Source organism: Austrofundulus limnaeus, unplaced genomic scaffold (assembly GCF_001266775.1).
Source record: "Austrofundulus limnaeus strain Quisiro unplaced genomic scaffold, Austrofundulus_limnaeus-1.0 Scaffold778, whole genome shotgun sequence".
Taxonomy (NCBI): domain Eukaryota; kingdom Metazoa; phylum Chordata; class Actinopteri; order Cyprinodontiformes; family Rivulidae; genus Austrofundulus; species Austrofundulus limnaeus.
Window position 1 is genome coordinate 164,864 of NW_013953180.1, and position 18,710 is coordinate 183,573.

The window sequence follows — 18,710 nt, forward strand, 5'->3', positions numbered from 1 at the left end:
TTATTATTGTGCATGGTTCTGCTAATCATCTAAAAGCTAATAGCAAAATAGTTTTTTTATTTAACCAAAAGCTTTTTCCATTAATTTTGAAAATCATTAGCAGACCAATTAAGCTCAGCTAATTACGTTCTACTAATTTTAAGTTCGCTAACAGTTAACTAACATCAACAGGTTTGTATTAGTCACCGGCTATCTTAGCTTTAGCTAATTATTTTACATATTTTGCTGCTTAGAATGGCTATAATATTTTAAGTTAGCGCATTATTATGTGGTGAAGCTCACCTTTTGTTAGCTATGCCCACCACAACTATTATTATTATTACCAATATTATTATTGTTAGTAGTAGTAGTAGTAGTAGTAGTAGTAGTAGTAGTAGTAGTAGTAGTAGTAGTAGTAGTAGTAGTACCACCTCTGCCTCAGATTGAGATAAAAAACATTAGTTTTATTTTGAAGGCGGTGCGGACCGGAAGTGTGACGCCCGTCAGTGCGGGGAATCTGATGATCGCAGCAGCACATTCCAATGTGATCAAGATGTAGCGGCGGTGCTGAGCGGACCGACTTTGTGCTTCCAGTCCCGTGTTCAGGCGCACTTTAACGGATAAAATGTCCACCTCGAAGGAGGCGAACACCTGTCCCGACGGCTACCGGGCTTTGAGTACCGCCGAGCTGCGCGAGCTTTTGCAAAACGACGACAAAATGGACAAAATCATCCGACTCAATGAGAAGGTAGGTGTCTTCTTCTGTCAGCCGCTCCAGAAAGTGCCGTGGGGTATTAGCGCGAAATCTGTCCTGTAAGTCTTCTTTTTCCATAAAGACAGTTTCCGAATTCTATTTATTAATGTGAGCCTAAAACGTGTCTTTTTGTTGTTGTTGTTGTTGTTGTTGTTGTTGTTGTTGTCGGTCTACCATGGCTCATTATTGATCGTCTTCGTTCGATCCATTCGTTTTTTCCCTTTCATAAATCCCATTTTTACTAAATCTAATGATCCAAATGAGGATTAAATTAGGGATTATTGGTGTGTTTGACGTTTGATGAGCAGGGAGCACCAATCTGGTGCAGTCCTCACGAGATAAATCAATTACAGCTGTTTTAATTAAACCTTCAACTAATGATATGCGAGATCTCGTGCGAGATCCCGCGAAATCTGTTAGCGCTCAGACTTTGTTGGAAACTGCTCTCAACTACTACCACGCCAAATTACAGCTCAACATCTGTGAAATTGACCAAATTATAGTCATTTTTATGTTTTCTGAGCTCAGTTGGTTGTGACGGCCTTCTTGTATTGGATTGACTTCAAAAGTTAATGACTTCTAGACATGCATCCAGTTATTACTTTCTGAGAGTTACATTAAAATCTGCCTAGTAGTTTGTGAAATATTTTGCTAACAGACAAATGGGGTTGACCATTGGATAATTCCAAAGATTTTAGCAAAGCTGTCATCCAGCATGTGCTTTTAAAATATGTGTTGCGGATGACTTTAAACTACTACCGCCTTGAATTGTAGCTCAATAGCTTTAAAATTTACTGAATTATATCAATTTTTATGATTCCTGAGATCAGCTGGCTTTGGCGGCCATCTTAAATGGATTGACTCCAAAACTTAATGAGTTGTAGAGGTACATCTGTTGGTTACTTTCTGTAAGGTTGGAGAAAATCTGTCCAGTTGTTAATGAAATATTTTYCTAACAGATATGGTTGACTCCAGTACTTAAAGTTAAAATGGCGACACGTTGACTTTCGATGTAAAAGTTGGGGATGACTCTCATCTAAGACCAAACCAAGTTTTAGCCCAACAAGTGTTAATTTTTGTTTGAATTTGCTTTTCTGCGTTGGCCATGTTGAATATAATTCAATCCTAAAGTTATTGAAGTGTGTAAACGCACAACTTGGCAGCAGTTTAATTAAAATCCAACCTTTGGTTTCTAAGATATATTTTGCTAACACTACAGACAAATAATGGAAAATGTTTTATTTCAGAATTGATTCAGTGTGTTTTATAAATTGATAAACTTAAAGTTGGATCATACTTATTAGCTGTTTCCATAGTTTTGCATGCAAATAAATAATAAAACACAAAAATCTAGGTATTTTATGAGGGAATGTTTCTCCCTATTACCTCCCTAAATGTAGCCGCTGCTGTCCTTAACCCTAAACTTTTTTCCCGAGCTCCATTTCTGAGGTTTGGTCAGGACAATAACAGCATTGAGCAGGCTGCGGGGCTGATAACAGCAGAGTGTGCAGTGAAACATAACCAGCGTGGGTTAGTCATCCTGCAGCTGTGTGACGCTGAAAGATTTAAAAAACTCCTCTTTATCTGGCTGCTGATGGTGATGGCTGTGGAGACAGACTGATTTACCGCCGTGTCCAGATGGGAACATTTATTTTTTTTCTCCAAAACAATCTCTTCATTTGATTCTAAAAAGATAAATAAATAAAAAAAATAGGGTTGGACTCTTTAGGCGCCTCAGGATTCAGAGGGCTGTGGTGTGATTATAGACCGATTATTGATGGGTACACAATCACAAACCAGATCCGGAGCAAAGAATCTGTCAGAATAAAATATTATTATCAGCTGTACAGCTTTAAACTGTTTTTATTCAAACAGGATTTTGGAAAGTAACTTAAAATGCTGTCAAAATAAGTACATTTTTAATGTACTTATACTGTAACTGTAATGTACTGATGAAAACACATGAACACTGTATCTGATGCTGCAGCTAATGAAATGTTACTGAGCTGATGTTACTACAACTTYTCTAGCCCAGTGTTGGTAATGGACATATTTTATTGTTTATTTTTACCCWGAAGTGTCAGCGAAGCCTCTCCCAGCATGCTGTTACTTCATGAACCCYGAGTGGAGTTTACTCATGTTGGTCGTGCACCATCCTTTAWACGGTATAATCTTAGGTTGTATTCACACCTGACACATTTGGTTCACTTTAAATGGACCAGACTTCCTTTCCCCGTTGGTCCGGACCTTTTATGCAGGTGTGAACATATACTCATGTGAACCTGGTGCGGACTAAGACCCACTGTTTGAGGTGGTCTCGGTCCGCTTCCAGACAAACTCTGGTGCAGTTCACTTTTGGGGTGAAWAAAGGCCAGCCTTAACCTGAACCAACTACAAGTCCCGGTTCCAATCGATACCCAAGACTCGATGCCCAACCCAAATGGTAAAAACCTGGAAGAAAGACTTGATCTTTGAACCCTGGTGTATTTAGTGGTTGAATCACCGGGGGAAGGTCCCATAAATGTGACTCAGAGCTCGGGGGCCGTTTCACAGAACCAGCATGGATCCGTTCAGGTGACACACCAGAACTCGGGCCGGATGAGGTCGTGTTTCTGTCCCGGTTCCTTCACGTGCCGTCTCTCATCTCCTCATTAGCCGTGGCAGCAGAAACACTTCATTAGCTGTGTGTTAATTATGAACGTTATGTAAGCCTTGAAGTTAAATCACAGAGTGGATCAGAACCACGACCGCTGCAGTACAAACTCATTATTTCTCATCCATACAGCTCGTCAGGGGGTTTAAATGTCCTCCATGTCTGTTGGGATATTTTTATTTATTCTCTAAGGGACGTAACTGAAACAAAATGGTTTTTATCTCCCGCTGCTGAAAGGTGAAACGCTGGTGATAATGTTTTTACTGAAATATCTCACGAACCAACAACTGATGAGATTTTGGAGTTATTGCGTTTCAAAATGGCCACCACTGCCAGCTGATCCTAGAAAACACAAAAAAGTCTTTAACTCATTTAGTTTTACAAACTGAGCTGATATTTGATGTGAAAACTGCTGAGAGTCATCTCCTATAGTGTTCCTAAATAAAGTAAACAACAGACTGGTTTTCTACCTGGTACTCAGATCCTGACCGACACAGAGTTACGRGACAAATTCTCCTTCACTGAGGAGAATCTCGGGCTGCCAGTTTTATCCCCYACTGGTTGTTTAATTAACGGTTTCAGACTCCAGAAGGCTCGTTAGGACGGAGACTCATTCGGGATGAAAGAAAAGCGACTTTTTGCAGCATTTCGTGCACCCAGACGAGTTCTTCCACTGCGGGCAACAACAGAGCTGCACCTCCAACAACTATAAAGTGCATTATTTATCCTGTCCCGACTCATAACCGCAAATAAATGAGAAACAGAGAACYAGTCGTTAAAAGAAAAGGAAGCAGAACTCTTCAGTCCAGCCTAAATCAGCCAGACTTTCAAAATGCTTCAGTTTGCTACTAAATTAAACAGACACATTTTAAACAAATATATTAAAATTCTTCAGCTCAGTCTTAATTTCTGTAGATTTTATTTTAATAAAGTAATTTTTGTTCTTAAAGAAAAAATTTTGTCTTAAATTTGAATGCATTTTTGGAAAGAGAGCATTCATAACATGTTGTGAAAGAAAAAAATCACGCCGCTGAGATAAGCAGTTGTGACGATATTTGCATGTAAAGCAACAGGAAGTGATGTCAGAGGGGGATGTCTTCATGTGAGCAGAGCAATGATAAAATGGCCGACAACACAGACTGTAGAGCAGAATCTGGTGTTAGTTTAGATTACTTTGAGTCAGAGATGAAGTCAGAGTTCAAATACTGTAATARTGTTACAATAAACAAAGACCAGAAAGTTTTCTTTCTTAAAATGTTCCCCTTTGATGTCACTTCCTGTTTCATTTTGGCTGAGCCAAGTTCAGAAGAAAACATGCTGGTTATGTGACAAAATGGGCGAAATTTTGTGCATTATGTCCAGTCTCATAAATATAAAGATGTTGTTTGACTTTTTGTATGTAAAGGAAATGCAAAGCACAGACACTATAATGTTGATGCAGTTTGTTCTCCACATTAAATAAATGGGTTTTCTCCACAAAATGTGTGTTTGATTCAAGAAAACGTTGAATTAATTCTGCCCAACGAGACTCTAATGGAGCTGCCTGCAGGTCTGATCAGCGCTGACTGGACATTATGATAAATGACACGATAAATCACTGTTAACTGCAGGCAGAACTTAATTACAGCAAACCAAGTCATTTTACATTAAGAGYAAATACTTTTTAGGATGAATGATTTCACCTTTCAGAAATGATTTCACCTTTCAGACCTCATGAATCAAGTCCTGAGGACTGTCCATCCTTAAAGACAGTTGTTAAAACTCGTTGGACCAGAAAAGACAGGAAGCAGAACGTCTGCTTCGATTCACGTTGGGTTGGAAAACTAGGATCTGCAATCCTGTCACAATCTGTAATATCTTCATTCATTTGAAAGGACAGCAGATCTGTAGGTTTTTTATGTTTTATTGTCCCTACAGGGGACATTTGTGCAAATTCCTCCAAACGGGACTCATCCGTCGTTTTAACGACGCGTAAAAATGTGAGCCAGATGCACCGCTCCGCTCCACCGCAGACTCTGTGAAACGGCCTTTAGGCAGAAAAGTGACTGACGCTGAAAGGAAGGTGGTTGAGCAAGAAAAGTATCCYTCTGAGCTGTCTCACAGGAATGTGGAGAGTGATGGAACAGAAGATTCAGGTTTTTACTTCGTTACGCTCCCGACATTTCCACGCAGCGCTGCGGCAGGACCTCGGTGCGAGGCTTTCCTTTTAATTATTTATGTTTTTTTTATGGTCTGGTGACAATGTGACATTCTGCACCCCTCCCCCAGAAATCCCAATATTCAAATCCCACCCTCCGGCAGAATTACAGCTGCGTTTATCCTCCTTTCCACGCTTTTTTGATTCTTCCAGTTTCTGATGGTAAATTCTTTGTCTTCAGCTGCAGARGGGTGCAGGAACGTTTGTGGCTTTATAAACAAGGATTTTAACAAACGTAGCTTCATGTTGGTTTCTTTGTTCTGGAAACTGCAACGTGCAGCTCGTAGGTTTTCCAAAGGGGCCGGGCCCTTAGAGMGCCCCGAAAGAACATTATTGGTTTTAATGAACAAGTGTTTTCCAAACGCTTTGATTGGCTTTTTCCCCAAAGAGGTGCTAACCTTTAACCATTGCTTTCACACAATATTTCACACAATTAGCAGAACACCGCAGATTATTTCCAAAACCTTTTATAAAACAAACGTATTTTGSCAACATAAAAAGCACATCTTGGTCAAAAAATCGAATACTCTCCCACCTTTTGTACCATAAAATCCAGCGTGGACGTTTGAACCACATATATTCCAGTTTACTCCATATGAGCTCAGCAGGTTTTGACAAATGATGTGAAAATCCAACACAAAACCTCTCCTGGGTCGTCAGCATCATCCTCATGTTCTGAACCCACCTTCACTGATGCTGCCTCCATGCTTCCACCTGGTTGYTGTGTTCTCACCTGCAGGATGACCATCTGGTCTATAGGTGTGTTTTTTTTTTAACAAAGTGACATCTAAAGTGGATAAATGTGTTGAATGTTTTTTAAAAAGTGTAAACTGACATTGTGCTTATTGTGCACATCAGAGCCTTTAAACTTGTAAGTGTTAAAACAAAAAGCAGCTCTGCTTTGTGACTAAAACATTTAAATAATGTCTCTGTTATTTGTAAGCTTTAAAAATGAATGTGCACATGCATGAACTCATTACTCATTCAGTAAAATACTTGTTTACTAGTGATTAATCGCTGCAACCGTAATTTAGATATAAAGAAGAAAAACTAAATTAAAAGCTTCAGATTTATTGCTTTTAAAGATCTCAGTATTAATTTGTTCGTGAGAGTGATGTTCTCGGTTGCTTTTCTTTGTGAGTAAAATAACTTTAATAGTGTAAACAGGAAGTTTAGATCATCTCACACCTTTTTTTTGTACATCCTTGACTTTTCACCTCGCATCACTCGTCCACATGCAGAGCGGTCCAGAAAACAGGCTGAAGAAAATGAGACGCCTCGTGGTCCACAGCTTCATTTTATTATCTTTGTCACTGGAGCATCAACAGGAGTTATTTGCTTTTCATTTAGTTTTATAACTTTCCAGGTTTCATAAAATGACCCTTGAAAGCAGCGGCGACTTCTGCACACTGGTGTGAAAATCAACAGTGAAGAATGTGACCTTCCTCCTCCTCCTCCTCCTCAGCTGGAGAACATTCAGGAGGCTCTGGTCTCCAGTGTTCCCAGCAGCTGATGATAAGCTGGTCTGTTGGTTCTGAGTTTATCACGCCGCTCCGGGTACAGCAGGGCCACAAATCGCTCCACAGCTTGTTGCTCTGCTGTTTCCTGTAAGATACCACCAGAAGCATGCTGTACCTGAACAGATGAGCTTTCACAGGATATGGTCTCAACTCAGCAGAAATGTTTTAACAACACAGCTAAATGATTCAGGAAAGTCTTTATTAAAGGTCTTGAACCTRGTAGATTTTTGTGTCATTTATTACAGACGTACAAACAAATCTTATCATTTAGCTTATTATTGGCATTTTCCCCATTGATTTACATATAGAATGTATCCGAACAAGCCACACTCGACATTGCATAAAATACAATACAATAAAATACAATACAATACAATACAATAAAATAAAAGGAAATTTTGCTTGGGAGCCATTCTTCTAATAGTCCTTTTGTCTTATCTAGTTATGAGTTCTTTCTCTGTTTTTGGTTTTAAATAGTGTCCAACCAATTATTCCACTTTTCTTCAATTTATGTTGTAGTCTCAGGCAATATGTCAATTTTCCCAATATGTATATTTGTATAATATTTGTATTATGTTTTGTTTTTGTAATTCATCTTCTTTTTATCCTGCTTCATGAACCGTTTTAATTCTGAAAAGAAGAAAAATAAATAGCTTTAATATTAAAAAGAGAAACAATTTACTAAAAACGATAAATAGCATTTGAAAGCTCTCATTTCATTCAATGAAATCAAACATGAAACAGTTTATTCTAAACTTCACATGGTGCCATTTGAAGGAGTTTACTCTAGTTTTCCTGTGTAAACAAAACATTTTTATCTACAATAAATCTTAAAAATCCAAACCACTCGTGTCACTGTTGACATATTTTCATATACTTTTAAGCTGTTTGTCTGTAAACAAACCAATGTGGTAGATGGCAGTGAGCCACAAATTTAAATTGAACATGTTCAGTCAGTTTTACTTGTATTCAACTAAACTTTGGTGCATAACAGAGAGTCATTATAAACACGAACAGGAGTGAGGTTTCTCTTTAAAAATCTGACCTCTAAGGTGGCGGGCCATGTGCAGTTCTTCAAGAATGCTGCTAGTTTGTAGCTGCATCAGGTAGGGGTTACAACTTTTTCACTTCCAATATGATGCCYATATTGACCTTTATACAACATTAGAACAAATCACACTTATTAATTTTGTAGTGTGGAATCTCAAAAAGTCTTTTCAAGTCAAACCGTAGATCTGAGAAAAACAGCCATTTATTTTTAACCAATGGGTTACATCAAGCTTTAACTTAAACATAAGAACATTCTACAATAAAATAAATAAAAAGGAGGGCTTAGATGCAGGCTAATATAATCTGATATTCACTCTTTGGCTAATATTGGACCAATATCTGATAATGATATCGGATCAGAACATCGTGATGCTGCGTAGATGATTCTCACACACGACTGATTTMGCCTTTTTCTGCTTTTTGTTGTCCAGTTTCAGGAGCTTCAGGTGGACAGGGAGCTGCAGCTGACCTCCAACCGGAGCCTGGCCGAGGAGAGCCTGGCTCGACGACCTCGCCTCAACAACGGCAAACTGCAGCTGGCGGAGAAGTACAAAGAGCTGTCCGGTCGACTCACCGCATGCTGGGAGAAACGACGTCAGCTGGGTGAGTTSACCTCGTCGCTGAGGAGACGTGCCGCCCGGGGGTGGGGGGTGTTTCAGGCCTCATGTTGCTTAAATGTCAGCAGCTGTGACGTCAGACCAGATGGAGAAAAACTTTGTAGAATTCAGATTTTGAAAAAGTTCAAGCAAAGCCTCTAAGTCTAAAGGTGAAATAATTCAGTTTATCCTGACGTTCAGGCTCGAGTCTGTGAGTAAACTGAGCTGGCTCTGCCTTCAGTTCTCAGACCTCAGAGGTTTGAAATGATAAAGTGAAAACAATCAAAGCCGTCACTCAAGAGGAAAGGTCGCGTCCTAACCACTCAGTTCAGACTAATTGCACATCCCACAGTGGCTCCTCGTTGTCTTCCCGTCTAATTGCACATAGAGGCTCGGCCAATATTCCTGCAGTTTGAGACGTCGAAAGCAGAACTGCATTTAAATCCCATTCGATTTGGTTTTGGGGGGACGGGGTGGGGAGGGAGGTTCACATCAGAGTACAGAAGAGTCYAGCCTTCATTTGCTCAGCAAACGCCTCAGCATGACTCGGGTTTGGTCATGGGAACAAAACGGAGCATATCAAATGCCAGCAGGAAGCTTGCAGCAGTTGTCAGGGAGTCTGAGGGGTGAAGGGGGGCTCAGCTTTGTTTTTGTGAAGTCATGCTTTTTGACTGAGCTGCAGAAGACGTCTTCTAATCCTTGGTACTAAATTAAAGATGTAATATTTAAGTTAGTTTTATTCTTTCACTGTAAGACAAATCAAAAACAGGTGCTGCAGTAAAATGTGCTGCATTTGTTTCCATCAGTAATCAGTTTTTTTCACAGTTGGGATGTAAGTATGAAAGGGCCATGCCAGGTTTTTTCTGCCTCAGCTGCAGTGATGGAAGTTGGGTGGAATGTTAAACTTCCCGTCAGCGTGAGCGCAGATGCTATCCCACCTCCCCAGCAGAGCAGGATGGGCGGGGGTCCGTCCTTCCTGTGCAAAACATCTGATTCTTATTTGGCGCAGCAAGACGGGGCTGACAGGATGAATGAGTTGAGGTTTTTGTGTGTGTGTGTGTGTGTGTAACGCAGAGAATCGCAGCCGACAGGCTGAGAGCTCTTGTTTGACACATCCTGCTGGTTTGTTGGAGGAATCTGTGACCAGGAGAAGCTGGCTGAGTGAGACGAGCTCCCCAGYTGGAGGAGAAACCTCCAGCTCGTCTGCCTCAGACGGGTTTTATAACAAAAACTACTGGTGTCGGTTTCCCCTCGGCTCCTTCTGTCCCTGCTGCACAACACTCTGCTTTTAGTCCTTGAAATGACTAAAACTGTTTTTAATTTGACATTTGGACTACGGGTGTAACAAAACATCAGTCCARATTGATTAATGATTCAGATCAAAGCAAAATGAAAACATGGATCCATATCTTCATCATATGCCTGATGAGGATCGATGAGTGTGTTAGATGGGCATATATCGCATCATATTATCAATCTCAGACTTGTGAATTGAACATCATCCAAACAAATAAATATAATATTGTATCGTGATAAATCTGCTGATTTACACACTGCAAAAACTGTCCATCTAACCAAGTTTTAAACTCTTATATCAGCCAAAAAGTCTTTTTGATCTTGTTTTGAGACTGATTTCCTAAACAAGAACTGATTTTGTAAGAATAATAATCTTGTTTTCAGAATGTGTAAGATTATTTGTCTTGTTAGTCTGAAAATTTGACTCAAATTAAGTAAAAACTTTCTGCCAGTGGAGTAAGAAATTTTTACTTGGTAAGATTCTTGAAATAAGAAAAAATTGAGTCAAATCAAGTATTTCAACAGTCTTACCAAGTAAAATTTTCTTACTCCATTGGCAGAAATTTTTTGCTTAATTTGAGTCAAATTTTCAGACTAACAAGACATATAGTCTGACACATTCTGAAAACAAGATTATTATTCTTACACAATCAGTTCTTGTTTAGGAAATCAACCTCAAAACAAGATCAAAAAGACCTTTTGGTTGGATATAAGGTTTTAAAACTTGTAAGATGGACAGTTTTTGCAGTGCACCCCCATTTAGGACAAAATTTATATAATTAAATAAGGGCTGCACAATATTAGCTAAAAGATTTTACAGACCGAGCAGTTTTTAGATGAGTTTGGTGACAAAACGTTTGTTCTTCGATCTCAGATGTCTGGTTTTAACGTGGCGACCTGGTTATTTGAAGGTAAATAAATTCCTGCTGATGCTGCGACAGGCTGGAGCAGGTACGCTCAGGTCTGGTTTCCTCGCTTTAACGGCTCACACGGTGACGACTTCAGATCGTCTGCCTTATTTTTGGCACACCTTCTATTTTAAACATGAACACTCAGATGTGATGTTGGCGGGAGAGAATCAAAGCTCACTGCGTTTTTTTTTTTTGTTTGTTTGTTTGTTTGTTTTGTTTTTTAAGGACAGCAACTTTGAGTAGAGATGAATTTTTATTTTCTTAAAAATAGCACACAAATGACAGCCGCCTTAATGTTATATTTGAAGATATTTATAGAAAGGAGATGTGAAACTCTGGCTCTTGAGTTTAGTTGAAGCGGGCAGATGAACTCGTCAGCAGGTTTTTCAGTTACCTGAGACTCTTTCATGTTTTACAAACAAATTAAAAGCATTTTTCTCCTGTGAAGACGGAAGGTTTTAAATTACACTCGATGCAGAATTAGAACACAACCCAGCATGTGTCAGTGGGAAGAAACAAAATGTCTTTGCTTTTAATTTGTTTATTTATTTGCCAGCGATCGGCTGGAGAAAAGGCATTACTCTTGTCGGCCTGAAACAGGAACCTTCTTGGTGCGTCTTGTTTATGTGTTGATTTATTATTTAATATCTGGCTCTGAACTCGAGTCTATCAAATCAAATCTGAGCGACTGAGACTTTGAACAAAAGGACTTTTGTTCTCCTCCTCTGAAACTCTGCCTCTTCTTCTTCGGGACTTTCCATCTTCATATTTGAATAAAAGGATTACGCCCTTTGACTCACAATCACCGAGGAGCTTTAAAAGATCAGATTGTTTCTCCTCGTGGTGAGAAAGGCTGTTTTACTCTTTGGCTGGACGATACATATTTCATTAACACAGAGTGGTAAAAGTGGCGTTGCAGGAAACGGCGTAAAGATGCGAGGGTGTTGCTGACAGTTGGCAACACTTCAGTTAAACCAAAGACCATCTGTGAGTCCGTCTAAAAGGACGGGGATATAGTTTGCTGAAGGCGCTTCCATTCTTTTGTTTGCAGGGATTAAAGCTTTGTTGTGTGATTTTAAAGCGAAGCAGCTGCGTGATTTGTGGGAAAATTCCTTTGATATTAAACCAAGAGAGGAAACACGACAAGTTAAAGGCTTCACCTTACTGATTCATAATGTTTCCTTTTGGGGGGGGGGTTTGTGTTTTTAAGGCACACAGTTCAATTCTATACCACAATCAAGTAACTATGTTACCTTCAGTTGTTATATTTTAAAAATGAGTTTGATTTTACGTCATAACCTAAAGGCTCCATCTCTTAAAAACCTCCTACCGTTTGTCTTCACAATAATGGTTCAGGGGAGGGATGCTCTGTGGGCTGCAGATGGAGCTCCAGGGAGGAGCTTTGTACAAATAGGCGGAGCTTTGTGCTAGCAAGCATTCAGGCAGCTCCACATGGCTACAAAWGATTCAAGGATTTCTCAAACATGCATGAATGAGTCAGAGCAACACTCTCGGTATGTTTTTGATGAGGAAATGACAACAAGATATAAAGCTAAAAAATTTATTTTTTACAATACCCTCYCCCTTTAAGTTTCAGTTAGAAAAGCTTTTATTTTAATGTCTAACTCATTTTTTTATTCTGCATTATGTAAGCGCTGTCAGATGAAGCTTCAGATTTTCTAACAATAAGCTGCTGTTTGAGCTGCTGTGGTTTCTGACAATAAGTGAACAGTTGTCTGGTCGTACTGTTGCATTTAAAGCTGGCTCTGTCCGGCCAAACCGTGCCATTTTAGGTTGTGTAAGAAGTTTATCTTCCTTACAAATGCGCGTATTGTTTAAGCTTCTGAATGGAGCAAACTGGTGAAAAGCCTCAGTATGGTTTCATTAAAGAGTTTTCTGTTTGCAGAGAAATGAGTTCTCCCAGCTGTAAGCCTCCTTAAAGCCAGCATTAACCTTTTTTACAAGTAAATACTGTGCTGAGAAAACAATCCTCAGCTAATACAGACACGTAAATTACAATATGTTTAAGGTTTTTGAGTTTAAATCTRGGGTTTTACGATGGAGCGCAGCCGCTGGGCTGAGATGTGAACTAGTTGGTGTTTTGTCAGAAACTGTGAAGCTGTCGTCACACGTTTTGTTGGGTGTTGTTTTAGAAACGAGCTGCAGGGCTATAATTCACCGCTGACATGTTTGCTGATTTTCAAGCCTCGGGTACATCCACGTCCTTCAAGGCTCCGCTTGGAACCAGTGTGACCTCTTTTTTTTTTTTTTCTCCGTGTGTAAAACAGCAGCTCATTCCTCCTGGTAGCTTTCAGCTGGAAACAACGTGGTCGTTATTATCGACCGATGGTATCTGCCTCATTTCCAGCTGCCGCCTGATGGGCCAGCCTCGCTGATGATCTGCAGCCTTTGACCGGAGACGGTGTCACCGGCAGTTCAAGCACGCGGCCAGCCTGGATGCTGGAAGAAAGAACGCTGCGTTCGCTGCTGATCTTTGATCCACATTCCTGCTGCTTACAGTCAGCGCTGCAGCACTTCCTGTCTTCAGTGTAGGGCTGCACAGCTTTAGAAAAAACTGACGGGATTTCTTTCTATATCYTGATGTGAAAAATCACAGGAATTCTCACACAGTTTGTTTTGCTGCCATCTTGTTGACGATGAACCTGCACCGATCTGAGCTAGTTTTTTTTTTTGTACGTGTTAAAACATGTTTTTCTGTATTCGACAGGGTTCCCACGGGTCCTTGAAAGTTTGTGAATTTGAAAAAATTATCTCAAGACCTGGAAAGTTTGTGAAAACAGCCAAAAAATTTCACTTGTCCCTGAAAGTCCTTGAACGTTGTTTTGGGGATTGAAATTCTACATTTACACGACTGATTTTCATCATCTTTAAAAAACTAAATTATAAAATAAAATTTAAAAAAAAACGTACATTTGTTGCGGTGGATAACTCAGGATTACGGTAAACTGAGGTCGTAAACTGAGGTCATTGTTTCTGACTCAACAACTTCTTTGTTGTTCAGTTTTTCATTGAATGTACATGATATTAAACCTGTTTATTGGTAACAATCTGCGGTAGCAGTAGGTAATTGCTGTCACACATGGTTCTTTAATTTGAGGAAATTGGTACTGGAAAGTCCTTGAAAGGTCCTTGAATTTGATGTTGAACAAGGTGTGGGAACCCTGATTTGAGTTATTCTTGTATCTTTTATCGTGCTGGAACCTGACGACATGTTTCCTTCCATCATCTYCAAACGTGAATTGTGTTTTACCACCTAGCCTCTGTGGCTGTGTCCACATTCAGGGGCTGCATACTCAGAAGGCCGAATTTGTCGGCTGCTTACGTCACAGCGACGCGCCGAAGGCTGTCCAAGTTCAAAGACTTCCCCGACAAAAGCGTCCTCCTCTTTCCCTGATTTGAGGGACGGGTCTGATGGATCCTTATCCATGTTAGTCCTTCGAAGAACTCAGCTCTTGATTTTGGACACAGCCAAAGTCTATCTTCCTTTCTGTTTCCTTTTAATGTTAGCATTTTAGATTTGTTTTCCTCCACAGCTGGAGACTTCACCAACTCTTCTCGGATAAACGTTACCATTATTGTCCCAGAGATTTCACAACTCAATGAAAGTTTGAGCTTTTTTGACACGAAGCTGGAAGAAACAACCTATCAAAATAAAAGCCTTAACACTCGATTGTTTAGTGTGATAAGTTGAGGTTTAGTCCCTAGAAAAAACGTTGATCTAATTTGCCTCCAACATCGCAGGACCCGCAGTGTGGTTATAGTGCACACATACATTGTGATGACAATGCTCGATGTATCYTGGAGCTCTACTTGAGCTAGCTTTTATCTCATATTACAAAACCTTAAGTTATCGCCACCACCCGGAACAAAAGTGTGATATTTTCTTGTTACCCATGTATGCGTGTGACGTGTATCTGTTACCAAAATGATTAATGAACCAGTAAGAGTTCTTAAAAGGCTTGTATGAAGTAATGATTTGATGTGCATCTATAACTGTTTAACMTTTGAAATCAATTCAAGTCAAAATGGCCAAATAGGATGAATTTTGCTTTTTAAAATCTCCTCTTTATACACAACCTTAAATGTGAATTAATCTCAATCTAATAACCATTTCCAACCACTAAATGTGTTTAAATCGTAAAATGTATTGAAAGTAACTGTCAWTAAATACATGCGTCTCTCTATAGGAATATTCTTCTTCTTAGTCGAGCTTGTATAAAAACATTTCTTCTTCTCCAGATTCTTAAATCTCTGCAGCTGACGGCTGCGCGGCGATAAATCTTAAACCTCATATCTGTGAAGTGCTGCGTTAAAACCTGGTGCCATTATTCACACCGATACACTGTGTTTACCTGCATTAAATCATATGAAACACACACACACACACACACACACACACACACACACACGGACTGCAGCTGAAAGATAAAGCTCAGTGTTCAGATGTTTACAGTGTGCATACTGTACATATCAGGCCAATGCTACCACCAGCCTATCCATGCTGGTCGCTAGCCTCTCCAATGCTACCACCAGCCTATCCGTGATCGTCGCTAGCCTTTCAAATGCTAACACCAGCCTATCCATGATAGTCGCTAGCCTTTCAAATGCTAACACCAGCCTATCCATGATAGTCGCTAGCCTCTCCAATGCTAACACAAATAAATAGTCTCCTTCTCCATGTCCAGTGCCAGGCCCATCATTCATCAGATCCATAYCTGGCTCAGGAATAGATATGGCCTCCTGCTACAAGGATGTAGCAACTGCTGGTTGCACAATAGTCTTAATTTTGGCCCTCATACCATGCCTTTATTTATTTTCTCCCTTTTGGTTCTCCAGTTTCCTCCCACAGAACAAATACATCTTTTTTTCTCAGAAGATGCATTATCTCATGGCTCACCGGGGGGGCTGTAGTGGTCTCAGCGGCCTGGTAACATTTCAGCCATTTTATTCAGAGCTTCCTGCTCAGCCTACAGAACAGAATTGTCATACCCATCATTGTTCTCATGGTGCCAGATCCATTCAGACACTCCACGTCACCTTAAATCACTGTAAAGGATTTTACTGCTGACTGTAAACCTGCAGCAGTAAAAACAAGACATCTGTAAATTCAGGATGTCAGCAGCTGACAGCAGATCTTATRCTTCTGTCGAGGTCCTTTTAACTTTTAATATCCGTTGACCTGTTCAGCAGGAGTTCAGAAACACGCTCAGATGTCTGGTCATTGTGAGGAAGCAAAATATCTCTGCATTTTTCCAACAGTAATAACGTTTTTACTGCTTTCACAAATGGTGTTTAAATGCAACAAATCAATACAACATCAAAACACATCTTATAAATAAATCTCTGTGAAGCTTTTAGAAAAGTTTTGTTGTTTCTTTAAATCACAGTGTTTGTTGTTCTGACAGCCTCAGGCGAGTTATTTTAAATCAYTGATCCATGGCTTTAAAGGCTCTGTTATCTTTGAGTTTAGGTGTTGAGAAAGAAAAGAAGTAATTGGTTTGAAAAGTGACTGTTCACCGATGGCAGGATGAATTGAATGTGGTTGATTTCTTTCTTTTTGAATCTCTGAAGGTTGGAAATCTGTTTTGAACTGCAACCTCGGAACAAGGATGGATGGATGGATGGATGGATGGATGGATGATGGTTTTCAAAGATTCGATTTTTTTTTAACAATTAAGAGCATCTCAGGAGAGAGAGATGAAGTATTAAGGGGATGCCTACATGGAAAGTTTTTTGTGAAAAAGCACTTTTCTTCCTTTCATCTACACAGAAACATTGTTTTAGGACTGGAGAGTCAAACTCATTTTCACAGAGACAACTGTCTCACTCTGCGTCACATATCTACGTCTCCTTCAAACTGAAGACCCAAACCTGTTGATATTAGCTCATTAGATGTTAGCGGACCTAAAGTTGGCAAAACCTAATTTAGTGGACTCCAACTGGTCCACTAACGGTTTTCAATGTGAAAAAGCTGATGCACTAAACATAAAAACTAATTACGCTATTAGTTGTTAGCTAACTATCAAAACTGTGTCTACTACTGGTAGCCGATGTCTTGAATTGTGACTTCTCCCACTTTCCAACAAGAAATACCCACTTGAGGGGACYTTCCAGTCTAAATTTAACCCTGTGCAGCTTCACCTAATGGTGGGATCCTATCATTTTTCCACGTTTCTCTTGAAAAAGAGATTTTTAATGTCAATGAGATCTTCCTGGTTAAATAGAGGTTTAATAATCATAAATAATTTTGAGGGTAAAYTCATCCACATGCATTGTGGGAGATGCAGTTTATAGTCAATGCTGTCTTTAAAGAAGCATACGRGTATTTTAAGATGAGAAAACATCTTAGAAGCTCTTGTGGGTCACAGAAAAGCCCACACGTGTTTTAGGAGCTCCAACGTGACATTTACAACAACATATAAGTTTTGAAACAGCACATTTTTCYTGTAAACAGCCTGAACACACCATTTAAAAACAATGATATCATAGTCTCACATATGTTCTATTTATTTATTCTTCTTCCTCTTCATTTCCTGCTAAGTGTGTAAGCTTTCTGTGCATTGTCTAGCATGATCACTACAGTATTTTGTAAGGTGTTTTGGTGTTTTCYTGTGTATGAAAACATTTTTAGAATCTGTGCCGTGTTCACAAGGTTGTTCTTAGAAATTACAAATAAAAAGATAACTTTAGAAATATTGCGTTTCCATGAGGACCGGGTTATGAGTTCAGGAATAAGCCAGTTCTTCAGTTGAGAAGTGTGTTGAGTTCCCCAAACATTGGCTCTCCCAGCAACAGAGCAACCGCCTCCCCTTCTCATTGTCTCATAGCAGCTCTCAGAAAAAATGTGTGACTCTGTCCCCYACACCATTCACTTGTTAAGTAAATTTTGTGCTGTACTAAGCACCCCCCCTCAGGTCTACTTCCCCTGTCAGCTTCACAAATATAGGTCGCATACAGCTGCTCTAGGAGTGTTTGTTTGCTCGGCTGTCACCTCTCGTTATYTCCCCCCGCCCTCCCCCAGCATCTGCAGCACTGGGTCAGGAACAAGGCCGTCCCTTAATGCCTGCCTGCTTTTTAATGCAGCAGACTTGATGTTCTCACAGCGATGGCCAGAACGCTGCAAGGTGCAGTTATGGATTATTAATGCAGAGGCGACGGCATAATAGAAAGCTTAATGGAGAAGCTGTGATGAATTATTGTTCATGAAGCTTTTTTACAGATAGTTTATCTTCAGCAAAGAGTAAAATAAATCATTTTACTGCCCGCTTATGGAGCTCCGGTCTTAGAAGATTTAAAGACAACATCTTGTCTGGGAAAAGGATTGCCAGCATACATTACCATTTTCCCTCCACTCATATCTGCCTCCATGTGGGGGTGGAGATTTCCCCGCAGGGCTTAGAGTTATTAGAGTCATTTCATTGACCTTKCTTTGCCCCCCGGTCTCTGCTGAACTCAGTCTGACTTGTCGGGTAACGGCGTGGTTGTCACATCGTGTCTTCGAGGGACAAGACACACTTTGCAGTCAGATAGGTCAGATCCCGTTCAGAATGATTACTGAGCAGAATGCCCAGGAGGCAAGGACACGCTGCGAGAGAGCTGTTTACAAGCTTATCAGACACACTGGGCCCAGATCTGAAGGCTGCTAGTTACAATAAAACTCTTAGTTTTTCAATGTAGTTTAGGAATTTAAATGTGAGATCGCAGATGAACGGATAATAAATACAGTTTTGTTC

General features: G+C 39.9%; 1 protein-coding gene across 2 annotated transcripts in view; it reads left to right on the forward strand.

Moving 5' to 3' along the window:
• The first annotated feature begins 479 nt into the window (after positions 1-479).
• vps37d (VPS37D subunit of ESCRT-I) overlaps positions 480-18,710 on the forward strand; it is a 32,344-nt gene continuing 14,113 nt past the window's right edge. For both annotated transcript variants that reach the window (XR_001312078.1, XM_014028547.1), the window contains exons 1-2: positions 480-727; positions 8,585-8,756. Coding sequence is in view for 1 of the 2 variants with exons in the window: in XM_014028547.1 (XP_013884001.1) it covers positions 605-727; positions 8,585-8,756 (295 nt within the window). In the remaining variant the exon portion in view is untranslated. The remainder of the gene's footprint in view (positions 728-8,584; positions 8,757-18,710) is intronic.